The 14,249-nt window shown below is 36.6% G+C and overlaps 1 protein-coding gene across 1 annotated transcript; it reads left to right on the top strand.

Moving 5' to 3' along the window:
- The first annotated feature begins 207 nt into the window (after positions 1-207).
- Positions 208-2,534, top strand: LOC18441429 (arogenate dehydratase 3). The gene has a single exon (XM_006851661.4). The coding sequence runs from the start codon at positions 512-514 to the stop codon at positions 1,784-1,786; it is 1,275 nt and encodes a 424-aa protein (XP_006851723.1). The 5' UTR covers positions 208-511; the 3' UTR covers positions 1,787-2,534.
- The last annotated feature ends 11,715 nt before the right edge of the window (positions 2,535-14,249 follow it).

Here is a 14,249-nt window from a genome sequence, read left to right as displayed (position 1 = left end):
CTCTCTCTCTCTATCTCTAAAAAGCGTACCAAAGTTAGGAGGAAGAAAGAGAGAGTGATGGCCCTTCAATTTCAATTTCAATTTCAACTACAGGGGTAGGTGCACGATTGACTGACCGACTCCACGCCCCTCTCTCTCTCTCTCTCTACTTTCTCTCTCTAAACTGATTCGTATATATGCTCTGCGAACCCCACATTTTCTTTTCAGCTTGAGTTCTCTGAACACCAAGCTTTCCCCCACCTACCACAAGAACCCATCTTAGAGAGAGAGAGAGAGAGAGAGGGGGAGAGCTGTTTTCCTTCTCCCCATCTTAGAGAGAGAGAGAGAGAAAGTGTGTGTGTGTTAGCCCTTGATCCCCCAATTTTAGATAGAGAGTCGAGTTCAAAGAAGGCCCTTTCCGATCTCTCTGCAACTGCCAGATTGAAAGAAACCCCAGTAACAGACAGACCGTAGAATCCCCTTTTCTCTCTCCTCAACTTCTAGAGAGAGAAACCCCAATCGAAAGGCACAAATGAAGGCCATCCCATTAAACTCCAGCTTGCACAGCTCCGCCCTAGCCGAGCCCCATCATTCCCTGCAATGTCCACTGGTGGCGCCATCCCGCCTCCTGCATCCCCGCCACCGCCTGCGTCCCATCATCCACTGCAGCAGTGTCAATGGCGTTCACGGCGCCGCCACCCACAGCCGTGCCGCCTGGCAGAGCTCCTGCGCTATCCTCTCGAGCAAGGTCGTCGCCGAGCAGCAGAAGGTCGATAAAGGTACCGACATGGTCTCCCCCGCCATCAATGGCCACAAGTCCCTTGACCTTGTCCCCGTCGGGAATGCTGGCGTAAACCTCCCGAAGCCCCTCTCGATCTCGGACCTTGCGCCCGCCCCGATGCATGGCTCCAGTCTGCGCGTCGCATACCAGGGCGTCCCCGGGGCATACAGCGAGGCCGCCGCCGGCAAGGCATATCCTGACTGTGAGGCGATCCCCTGTGACCAGTTTGAGGTGGCCTTCCAGGCGGTGGAGCTTTGGCTGGCAGACCGCGCCGTGCTTCCCGTCGAGAACTCCCTCGGCGGCAGCATCCACCGCAACTACGACCTCCTGCTCCGCCACCGCCTCCACATCGTTGGCGAGGTCCAGTTGCCGGTCCACCACTGTCTCCTCGCCCTCCCCGGCATCCGCAAGGAGTACCTCACCCGCGTCATCAGCCACCCCCAGGCCCTCGCCCAGTGCGAGCACACCCTCACCAAGCTCGGCCTCTCTGTCGCCCGCGAGGCCGTCGATGATACCGCTGGTGCTGCAGAGTTTGTCGCCGCAAACGGCCTCCGCGACACCGCCGCAATCGCCAGCGCCCGTGCCGCCGAGCTCTACGGCCTCTCCATCCTCGCCGATGGCATCCAGGACGACTCCAGCAACGTCACCCGGTTCGTCATGCTTGCCCGCGAGCCGATCGTGCCCCGCACAGATCGGCCGTTCAAGACCAGCATCGTCTTCGCCCATGATAAGGGCACCTCGGTGCTCTTCAAGGTCCTCTCCGCCTTCGCCTTTCGGAACATCAGCCTGACCAAGATCGAGAGCCGGCCGCACCGCAACCGGCCGATCCGGCTCGTCGACGACGCCAATGTTGGTACTGCCAAGCACTTCGAGTACTTGTTTTATGTGGATTTTGAGGCCTCCATGGCCGATGTGAGAGCTCAGAATGCCTTGGCCGAGGTCCAGGAATTTACAACTTTCTTGAGGGTATTAGGGTCATATCCCATGGACATGACCCCATGGATCCCATCTCGTGAAAACTCCTAAGTCCTAAACATGAACCAACAGAGGAGAGACAGATAAAAAAGGTCAAATTTGCCCTTAACACCCAACCTTCTCTCTCCACCACCTTCCCCTACAACAAGAAAACCCAAATTTCTTAAACCTTCCAATTCTCTCTCCTCTTTTCTCTCTCTACCCAAATGTGTCTTAGACCCACGCATTCTCTCTCTTTTTTCTCTCTCTAGGCCAAAATGCGTCTTGAACCCACCAATTTTCTCTCTCTTACCCTAAAGCCAAATGTTTTAAAACCCTCCAATTCTCTCTACAAAAAGCCAAATAGGTCTCTGAAACCCACTCATTCTCTCTCTTGGCCCAAAATGTCTTGAACCCCTTCCCCCAATTCTCTCTCTTCCTTCTCTCTCTTGACCTAATCCCAAATGTGTCTTGACCCACCAATTTTCTCTCTCTTGAACAAAAGCCATTTGTCCTATACCCACCAATTCTCTCTTCTTTCTCTCTCTAGCACCTCTTCTTTTTCCTTCGTTTTTCTTTTTTCACACTGTAAGCCTGCGTCCGATGTGTATGTATTGTTTATTTTTATTTTTATTTTTATTGAGAGGGAAGGAGATGCATCAAAATGTAAATCTCAACCTATCTTATTTTATTGCTTCTTTCGGTTTCATGCAATTCACATATTGGGAGTTGCAAAGCGTGGAAAGTAAATGTGAAATATTGTTGTTATAATGCATCAATTTTTATTATTTATTGATAATACTTATTTGATTTGTTTAAATGGCCGATTAAAAATCGTGTAGCTGACCTTTATTAATTAGAAAGAAAAAAACTGTGATGATGATGATTATTGTTTTGTTCAAATGCAAGCTAATATGGGTTGTATAGGAACAGAAAGAATTTATATGGGTTTGTATAAAATGTTGGATGTAAAATTAAATAGTTGGGGTAAGATATTTGTTTGAGGCTTTCGAAAAATTTTTGCGGCAATCAATATAACTGTACTCATCTGATATCACTTATCGTAGTTGAAGATAATTGTAGCAAGCGACTCATCTTTTTATGTAGTGATAATATATGTTTATTTTATATTTGATGGCTAAAAATGATTATATTTTATTTTCTTGACAGACAATATACGATTCAACTACTTCTAACTTCATATGGCTAAAGGATTGTGCCGCCAGTTTTGTATGGATAGCAACAGTCCTATTCTAATACTTTTCCAATTTTCCAATGTGTACATAGTTAGGGAAAGAATGTAAGTTTTGAGATGTTGCTACTGGGATTGCTATGTTTGTTGCTTGTTTTTGGGAGTTAAGGGAAATTATTGAAAATGAAGGAAAGTTTTTAAATGTATTGTTGGAGAGGTTTCGGTGAATTAGACATGTCTATTCAATTGTCGTCTTCATAGAGAAATCATTTTTTGGACTTAAAATTTTACTAGTCATTAATTTCGACCACTGTGATCATGAATTTGAACATAAAAAAAATGAATTTTGAAAATAGACACCGGTAAAAATCCTATATAAATTTTTGAACTAGAAAACCATGAATTTTTGCCAAAGCAAAAATGGATCTAGAACGACTTAAGAATGTGTTTCACGTCTTAGAGTCTTATATTTAATGGGATCTTCAATGCATTTGAATAGAATCTCATTTAAACTCGAGAAATTTATCAAAATGGATTATACTATTCGATCATTTAACATTTTAACCTCTTCTACTATTTCAAATCGAAATTATGTGTAATTTGAGGAGCCATTGTATATAAATCTGATTAATTTTTTATATAAATATGATTAATTTTTATATAAATCTGATTAATTTTTATATAAATCTGATTAATTGTAATATTTTTTATATAAATCTGATTAATATGAAATTTTTTATATTTTTAATTTGTGCGCCTTATTTTTTAGTACCCATGTCTAAAATTTCATTATGATCTGATTTATAGAAAAAAATTAATATTAAAATAGTAATATGTATTATGAACCGTATGAAGAATATATGACGGTTCTCATCCACCTATATTACTATTTATTATAGCCGGCCAGCTATTGTTAACTTTTTCCAAATGTTAAATAGCCCATATCTTATGTGTATTAGGAGAGTATATTATGAAATCATTTACTTTTGGTACAAGGGAGTCGCAATTAATCTTGACCATTGGATGTGACATTGGGTGGCATCATTTATTTCATTAACCAAGTTCAAAGTTCAAAAGAATTTTTTTCGAACTTTATGACATACTCAAGCTATCAGATTTTACATCGGAGGTTGTAAGTAATTGTGACGTCATTATACAAATGCTAAATGGTCTCTTTGTATATAGTCTCGTTGATAAATTTTCCTTTAAACGTTGCGATAAAAACAAGAGTAACGATCTTATGAGACCCTCCCACACTTATGTGTGTAGAACCCCAAATGATCACTATTAAATTTAATATAAATATCTAAAAACGTTATCATATAGGTGTGAGACTTATTCTTTTAACAATCTATATCAAATTTAATGATAATCTTTTGAAAGCCCACGCACGTAATTGTAGTTACAAGGTCATTTCCCTCGAAACAATACCAAATGGCATCTTTATGCTCCATTGTCCTTTGGAGTTATGGTTCATTAAATGAGTGACGGTCTCCAAATAATAGAGAAATTATTGTCCTTTTCTTCTTCTTTCCACCTTATTTTAAGGGTTTTTTAGGTGTTTGTAAAGGACAAGGGACTGACTGCTACTTTATCTTTTACCGGAAAGAGTTTGTATAACGGCGAGGCCTTAAACAATCAAATTAAGACACGCCTTAAAATTGTATCAGAAAAAGTTGTTTGGATATTGACAAATCTTAAAATTCGATCATCTTGACCTCAAAATGATTGGACATGAAAATAAATAAATTTCAAGTTTTGAAAATAGTGTATCTTGTAACGTATTATCTAAACTAGACTGTTAATTTTCAAGTGTTCATAGATCTGTTCAATCTACACTATTTTTAAACTTTAAATTTTATAATTAAAGATGAAAATAAAATTTCAAGTCATTATAAAGATTTTTTATATTGAAACAATATATTTCGTAACTATTTGAAGGTGCGCCTACTTTGATTGTTTACGGCCTCCGCCTTACGCAAACCACACCCTTCTCCTAATTAGAAACCTAATTTCATGCTTTTGGTTCCTTATGGAAAAGCTTAGAGTTTAAGTTTGTCGTTTTCTTAGAGAAAACCTAGTCTTATGTTTGTTTTTATTATGGAAGAAAGAATTACTGTTTAGGTTTTGTGGGTTGGTAGGTGAGCGTGTCATATGGTGCAAGAATCGTTAGGTTGGCACGTGTAAGGGGTAGGTGAGAGTGAAAGCGTGTGAAAATTACACGGCTGACTGTTGACCACGTCACCACGTGGCCCATTCCTTTGCGGAATATTTTGACTAAGGGAAAGAAACCCATTTATGTGTCACATGGCAACATTTATTTATTTATTTATTCATTTATTTATTTTTATTTTTATTTTGTATTGGGAGTATGCATGCATCTGATATTTCATTTGTAGGGGTTTGAAAACTCGTCCGATCCAAATTGTCGATTAGTATTGAGAATCGGTTAAGATTGAATTAGTTCTCAAAAGCTATTAGTATTGGCTTGGTCCTTCCTCTGAATTGTTTATTTTATATTAATTATTTTAAAAGCTTATTTAATATTTTTTCAGGTCTCCCTAAATGCTTCCACCCTTTACCCTAAATACATATTTTAAGTTTTTTTATTTTTATTTTTTTAAGATCACCAGCCCAACCTATTTGGGCTTGCAATATGGAGATCGAAAAAAATCGAAAAAATTAATATATGTAATTAGGGTAAGGGTGGGGGTATTTATTGGTACGGATCGAAATATCAAAAATTAAAAAAAAAAAAAAGCAAAACAGTATTCTCAAATAAACAGTGACATGACTTGTTGATTTCAAAAGGGAATTCAAGTATATCCCCCTTAGGTCTCAAGATAGAATCAGATGGTTCAATGTCGGTTCGACGATTTTTTAAACACTTATATCAGCATGAATTATATACATGCGGAACGGAGACATGTAGGTTTCTTAGTTTTACTCATGTAAAACTCCCCATTCATAATTATTAACCCTTGTAGGGTCCACTTTGGAAATGGATATTTTCAAGGAAAATAGGGGTTTTGAGTATCAAAATATTTAAATTTTAGACGTCATTGTCTAAATATTAGGCAATCTTTATTTAATTTTAGGATGTTATTTTCTTTTTCAAGGTAGATACATAATGATTCATCATTCTTTTTTCCTCGAGGTTGGTGGCGAAGTTGAAGAGTATAGGATTATTTAATATGTTAATAAAATATTTATATAATATATGTTATATTATAAATAATGAAAAGTTAATAGTGAATAGTGAATAATGGGTTTATTTGTAAAAATAAAAGCGTGGAGAATGTTTTCCCACCTCAAAAAGGTGATGTTTTGTTTTACTATGAATTAGACAATTTCATAGTAAATTTTTTTTACCATGGGCTTTATTTGTATATGCATTATAAAATATTTTCTAGAAATGCACCAACCAAACATGCCCTTAGAGACATGTAATCTTCTAACCACTATATATCATTATTATATTCATCTTTGTGAGATTTTTGTCGATATTTTGGGTGAAACCTGATGGAGGAAAAAGGAAGATGAAATTTTTATTGAAGTCCCCATTAGCCATCAAGTCCCCACTCTTGCTTATGAAAGGCGTTTTAAGTTTATTACGTATTATTTGCCCATAAGAGTAAGGGTGTGGTTTGTATGAGGCTGAGTTTTAAACAATCAAAGTAAGACGCACCTTCAAAAATCCAAGTAAGATGCACCTTCAAATAGTATCGAAAGATGTTGCTTTGGTACTGAAAATCTTTGTGGTGGCCTAAAGATTTATTTTTATCTCTAATTATAAAATTTAAAGCTTAAAAAATGGTGTACATCGAGTAGATCTATGAACACTAGAAAGTATTAAAAATTGAAAGTCTAAAAAATGTGTTGCAAGATGCACTATTTTCAAGATCTGAAATTTATTTTTTTTCATATCTATATATCTTGAGTTCGAGATGATCGATTCGAGGATTTTTCGACATCGAAATAATCTCTTCTAATGTTTTTTTTTAGGTGCACCTTAATTTGATTGTTTAGGACCTCATTCTTATATAAATATTTTCCTAGAAATAATTATGTTGATTTAAATAAATAGCAAGTGTCTAATGAGTCATTGTATTTAATCTAATAAATTTAAGATTTTTAAAAAATTTTCCTGAATGGAACTTATGATGTTTGGACTTTTGATAGTTCCATATGAATGTGACTTGAAATAATGGGATTTTGCTAGCCACTTACTTAATGAGTTTGTTTTCCATTTATTTTGCACTAATTAGGGGGGGGTGGTGGGGATTTGCACTAATTAGGTAGGGGGGTGGCAGGGATTGAACCTTTCTGTTTTATTTTATTTGTTCATAGCAAACAACCCTGCCAAAAATTGGGGCGGCAAAGGGGGCCACACCCTGACCCGACCCCTAAAAAATAATATGGGACCCAAACTCAGACCTGGATCCAAATTCACCAGACCATGACCAGGAAATATAGTGCAGGACTTGGACCCAACTTAAAAATTAAAATATTTATGTATTAAACTATATTTAAATATATGTCATATATTAGGATCTAAAAAATATTAATGGACCCGGACCTTAATAGTATTCGGGTCCAAGATTTGGACTGAGACCCGACCAAGATCAGGTCTACCCCTCAGGTCTTAGGTCGAGTCCGGGTCTGGGTCCATTGCCACCTCTATTGCCAAACAAAACATGATATCTTGATTTATTTATTTTTCCCTTTTAAAATTTATCTTAACAAGGAAAAAGGGAGACACTTCCTGCTTAAATTGACAAAGACGACGCCCAAATATAAATAAAAATTTGCATAAAAATGTAACAATAAAAGGAAAATCGCATAAAAATGTTGGACTTTTGGGCCCATCCCTAATGTCGAACGGTTCGATCCGGATGGTTTGAGATTCATTGCATTGACATGGTTCTGGGACTGCAAACGGACCAGGTCTGCATTGGTCGACCCCAACGAGAACCCTAATCCAGATCGGGTCAAGCTGGACCTCAACCTAGACCTCATTCGAATGAGTATTAACAGGACCAGATCAACTAGACCTGGACCCGACCCACTGGGCTCAAGTCATGCGCTCAAGCCATTTGGATCAGTTGACAATGGGTGCCCCTCCTACTTAGTCGTGGCAGGGTATATATTGTTTCTCTACTTTTTAATTTTAATAGCAGTAGGGCACCTAAATTGTCTGTCGTTCCTACGAGAATTTCAGCTAACTTTATTTGATGGATGTTCACCATAGTTATCGAGAACGGATCGAACTGGTGCCTTGGTAGGTGTAATCTAATATATCAATCAAATTTGATCGAAAATATGTCAAAATTAATGTTTAACTAGTTTAAGTTGGTTGGACCAGCTAGCTTTTATTGCTTCGACCAGCTAAATCAAGTTTGGCAAAGTTTTAATACATTTTGTATTTTTTAAATTGTTATATCCAATTTTCTTTCATACTTTTTAAAATCTTCTTGTTCGATCAATGGTTGAACTGATTTTGACTAAACCAAACCTCTCACCAATTCAATAATCCATCTGATCTTGATAACAATCATGTTAAACTAATTTATTAAGCACCGTTGGTTCACACATTATATCATCTTTCTCTCGCATCCAAGCACTTTTCTCAAATTCTCTCTATTTATCAACATGAGGACTTGCAAATTTGAGCTATATTTAAAAGAGAGAAGAAGGGAAGGTGACCTCTCACCTTAGTTTTTTTTTTTTTGTTTGAGTAATTCAGTAAGACAGATAGGCCTGTACCCGTGTAGATTAGTTAGTGAGGTGGTACTAGTAATGGGACTAGAAACCACAACGTGATGACTGGGGTGTGGGGCGCTACCACTATGACCTTATTCACTTTACCATACATTTCTAATTCTTAGTTAGTGAGGTAGTACTAGTGGTGGGAATAGAAACCACAACGTGGTGACTGGGGTGTGGGGTGCTACCACCATGACCTTAGTCACTTTACCATACATTTTTATTTTCTACTTTTATTCTACTTGATGAAATTGGCCTCTTTCTTCTCTTTATTTCTTTTGAAATGTCTAAATTATCTCTAGAATATTTAAAGGGATTGTTTACAAATATACCATTTATCTTTTGTACATGGAGGTCACAATCATTCGTATTCATTAGATGTCAAATTTGGAGTGGGTTGCGAAGTCCGAGAATCTTTTTGAAACTTTGTGTTTATTCAATGACACTCTTACAACCGCTCATTTTGAAATTTAAGGGACAAGAATAATTGTGAACTTCTATATATACAATCCCATATTTAAATACACTCAACACTTTTAAAGATTTTACAACACGTTTAAAGATTTTATGCAAGGAATAGGTCAATCTCGGGTTCTAAACAATTGTAGATTTGCATTAATAGAAAAATAATTGATAGTAATAAAAAAAAAAAAGACAATATTTTGACGGATCATTATTAAGTGTTTAGAAGTCCGTCATGTCTACACTATTTTTCAAATTTCACAAAGCATAAATTGATACTTAAGTTATCATAAAGGTTTACTACACCGGAACGTCATTTTCTAATAGGTTTTCGATGTGCAACTTTATTTTTACAATAAAAAAATTTATATAAAGTGACAACCTTATACTCTAAAAGTAAGGCGCACTTCAAAAATCCAATAAAATAGAGTGTTTCACATTAGAAAGCCCTCAAGCTGATCCTCTCAATCTCGAGATTTATAAATATGAAGGAAATAAAGATTTTCAATTCTAAAAATGGTGCATCTTATAACAAATTAACTAGATCGTCTATTTTTAAGATTTTCAGGTATTTATAATTAGTGGGTGAAAATAAAAATTTTAAACCATTGTAAAATTTTAAACATTGGAACTACATCTTGCTGCAAAATTTAGAGATATGCCTTACTTCTATAGTATAAAGTGGGCACCTCATACAAACCTCACCTTTTATATAAACAACGAATTAAATTTTTTGAATTATTATCAATAAATAGACCAAATACAGGCACACTTGTGCCCTAAAAACAAATCTATCATGGGGCAATAAGAGGTCTCATCCTCTCAAAATTAACCCAAAAAGCCATGCAATGAAACCATCATATTTAAGAACCACAGTGGCATATTTTTTTAACTTGGTAACACTATGTATGGCTGAGCTACTATATATCTCCCCTCTTCAGTATCTTTTAGATTGTTGGCTGCTATAGTTGGAGGGCCAAGGGCCAATGTTTAACAGCACCACATCTTATGCCCTCAAGGGGCATGGGGCAACTTATGTGGAAAGGGGCTGGGATTGTGGTGGTAGTACCCCCACACCCTAATGAGGTTCTCATTCCCAACAACTAACACTACTCCATTAATGTTTTATAAAAGTTAATGCCCAATCTACTTGAAAAAAACAGGTAGGGATTTTCTTCCTCTTTGAATTAAAATATATATATATATATATATATATATATATACTTCTTGTGGCCATAAAAAGCCCTAGGGGATGGGGGCATGTGTCTTAACTTGTTTTATATGAAAAGAAACTTTAGAATGCCATGATCATTGCTTTTAAAACATAAGGAAAGACCTCCACTATTCAAAGAGATGTTGTGGCCTATTTTTAACTTGGTAAGTAACACTATGTATGGCTGAGAATACTATATATCTTCCCTCTTCAGTATCTTCTAGACTGTTTTCTTGTCTGCTATAGTTGGAGGGCCAATGTTTAATGGTATCACATCTTATGCCCTAGAGTCGAATGGGGCAACTTCTGTGGGAATGGGGCTGGGATGGTGGTGTTAGCTCCCCCTGACCCTAGTTACCACGTTGTGGTTTTTATTCCTATCACTAACACTACTCTATTAATACCTTAAAAAACCTAACTTCTAGTTTACTTAAAAAATAGTTAGGAGCTTGTCTTTCTCACTAAATTATCAGAAAAGAAAACTATTTGTGGCCATGAGCCTTGGGGGATGGTGGCATGTGTCTTAACTTTTTTATATGCAAAATAACTTTAGAAAACCATAATCATTTCTTTTAAAACACAAGGAAAGATCTAATATGATCTCCACTATTCAAAGAGGTGATATGGCCTATTTTTAACTTGGTAAGTAACACTATGTATGACTGAGGAATACTATATATCTCCCATCTTAGTATCTTCTGGATTGTTGTCTACTATAGTTGGGAGGGCCAATGTTTAATAGCACTACATCTTTTGTCCTAAAGCGGAATGGGGCAACTTTTGTGGGAAAGGGGTTAGGATTGTGGTGGTAACTCCCCCATCCTATTTACTATGTTGTGGTTTTTATTCCCACTATTAACATTATTCCACTAATACTTTCTAACTCCTATTCTACTTGAAAAAGCGGATAGGGATTTGCCTTTCCCAATGAATTGCTATAAAAAAAAAACTTCTTGTGGTCCTGAGCCCTGGGATGGGGGCATGTGTTGTAACTCTCTTATATGAAAAGTAACATTAGAAAGCCATGATCATTGCTTTTATAGGAGCTGCTGGCCAATCCTCTGCAATTTCATTGAATCACCCCAATAACTTCCTTATAATATCGATTTCGTTGCTACTTATTCAAGGGGTGACAAGGCTTGGGCATTTTTCTTTATGCTAAAAGGTGGAATGTTTTGAAAGTTGGAATATTTTCTGTAAAGAAATCACGATGTTCAACACTTCACTGCCATGATTTCTTGCTGAAAATCTACTGTCTTGCAGCCATGGCGGATTGGATTCTTTTGGCAAGTTTAATTTTTCTAGTAAAATAGCTACTTCCATTTAGCACAAACTCTCTCTCAAATTATGAAGAGCAAAGCTTCATAGTTTATCGTTGAAGTCCAAAGAAGAACCCCCAAGCATCTGTAATAGCCTGTTTTGTAGTGCATAACCCATTAAAACCCCAAATACAACAACTTGGGGACCAATTTCATAAAATTATGATATGAATCAATGCCCTCCGAGAGCCGTGATGCACTACCGAACAAAGAAATTTGTGGCATGAGAACTAATGTTTTTTGTGGGTAAGTGATGAGAACTGATGTTGACAAAAGTCTAGTTACTTTGTTATAATCAGATCTTCTTGATTACACACCCATTAATGCGAATCCCCAAAAGAACAAAATAAAAAACAGCATTTCTTTTTCAAAAATTTTGTTGCTGTTGGGCCTTGAGAGATTTACAGTAAGGTTTTGGGGGGGGGGAGGGGGACTTTATAAAAGGAAGAGGCATCGGGGTATGGGAAGCCCGGTTTCTCATTTTGAGTTTCGTGCAAAATCTGCACCATTCAAATAAATGTCTGTTGCATATGGTTGCAGCCCTACAAAAACTGGGTCTTTAATTTTTGAATACTTGAGACATACTCTCCCAGGTTTTTAGGGTTAGTCAGGAAGATGACCTAGTATCCTATTGGGTTCAATGACAGACCGAGTCTTAACCCGAGTCATTGGTTTTGCCACAATCGATGATCAATATTGACCATAGCATCACTTCCAAACACTGGGATATTAAAAATGAAATGTATAGAGCACAGTGGTAGGGTTTGAACTAAGGTGACTGGGATATTAAAAACAAATGTTCAGAGCACATTCGCGGAGTATGACCTAAGGAATTGAGATCATGTGGTCTACTTTTTTTTTTGTACCATATTAAAATGAACCAAACATGAGCTATTTAGTTTTGGAAAAGCTTTACATAAGGTCTAGCCCTAAACAATCAAATTAAGGCGTACGTCAAAAGTTCACTAGAAGATGTTTTGATGTAAAGAAATCCTTCAATCGTTTATATTGACCTCAAGATGTATGGACATGAGAAAAATAGATTTCAAGTCTTGGAAATAGTACATCTTGTAATGCATTTTTTAGATCATCAATTTTCAAAATTTCCAAGTATTCACAGATCTGCTCGATCTACATTGCTTTTAAAGCTTTACATTTTATAATTAGAGATTACAAATTGTTCAAGCCATCACAAAAAATTCCAGAATTAAAACAATATCTCGGATGAACTACTAAACACTGAAGTACACACAAATTCGTATCGAAGCAACACAACTCTTTCTTAATGCATCTAACAAAAATAACAAGTTTTAGTTGGCTACGCTCACCTGATCATAGGTGAGAGGAGACTAATAACAATATTAATGCATATAAAAACCAATAAAAACATTCTCAACTTCATATAAGGAGATAAGAGTCTTTAACTTTTGCAAGTTTCCCGTAGGAACACAGAGACATTCAACAAAATAAAATAAATTTTCCATGAAGAAATGGTAATTTAGAATTTATTCTCAAAGTTCCAATGCTTCCCTAATAGAATCGGCCGATTCCCATGGAGACCTGCCCATCTCAATTATTGTTAATCCAAATCGGGTGATCCCAATTAGGATCGATGTTTTTCAAAACCCTATTTATACTGACATTACTCCACTTGGTTCAAAGGGCTCTTTGTTTTGATTGAATTCCATTTGGTTCAAAGGGCTCTTTGTTTTCATTGGAAAACCGAAGTGCTTCAACTCCTTGGTAAATTAGAGGGAAAAAGGCTCAATTTCGATGGATTGCTAACTTTGATATTATAATGAGCCAAAACCATTCCATGGCATGTTTATGGCAATTTTTAAACCCTGCTTACATGAAAATTTATGCAAAAAGCCACTGAATTAGTTCAAACTCATATCACTATCTCGTGTTGTAAACTCGTCATGATCTAAGTTGTTAATTATTTGGTTGAAGTGATAATTTCTAAAAAAAACTTATTTGCATGGAGTAATATTTCCTAACCAAGACTCAAGGTTCAACCACCTCATAAAGTTTCTTACAAAGTACAAATTCTCCAGCCATGAAAGTTAAGTTGGTCATTCTTGTTAAATTTATCTTGAATCCCAATAATTAAGAGAACATTTCCATCATTCTATGTTCTCCTATTTTTTAGTGTTTCCAATATTTACAGATTCTCTTAACCAACTAACTCCCTATTATCTAATAGTTGATTCATAGATTCTCCCAACCAAGTTTCTATTAACTAAGAGTTTGACTTTAGTGCACAATCCTAGTTTGATTATGATGATAGGTGAGCCCCACAGAGAGAGGAGTTCAGAAATCCTAGAAGTCGAGAATTGGAAGACTCACGTAAAGTATTTTAGGTTTTCTTTTTCTCTATTAGTGTGAAAGAAAAGCTTCATGAGATGTTGCATGTGTCTCGATTCTCAGATAAGTTCCATCTTGTAATTTTATAGTGAAAAATTATCATTCTTCTTCACCCATAGATGTAACACCTGTGACACCACACAAAATCTTGGTATTCTTTTTTTATCAATTTTCTTACTTTATTTTCTTGCTTGTCGCTAGTGTTTTTACTAGCAT

This window comes from Amborella trichopoda, chromosome 11, assembly GCF_054954075.1.
Source record: "Amborella trichopoda isolate Santa Cruz 75 chromosome 11, AtrichopodaSantaCruz75HAP2 v2.0, whole genome shotgun sequence".
Taxonomy (NCBI): Eukaryota; Viridiplantae; Streptophyta; class Magnoliopsida; order Amborellales; family Amborellaceae; genus Amborella; species Amborella trichopoda.
Note: the sequence above shows the minus strand (reverse complement) of the source record. Positions and strands in the feature narration are given on the sequence as shown.

Excerpts from the sequence above, each read along its gene's own strand:
- LOC18441429 (XM_006851661.4), top strand. The coding sequence starts at position 512 with ATGAAGGCCATCCCATTAAACTCCAGCTTGCACAGCTCCGCCCTAGCC.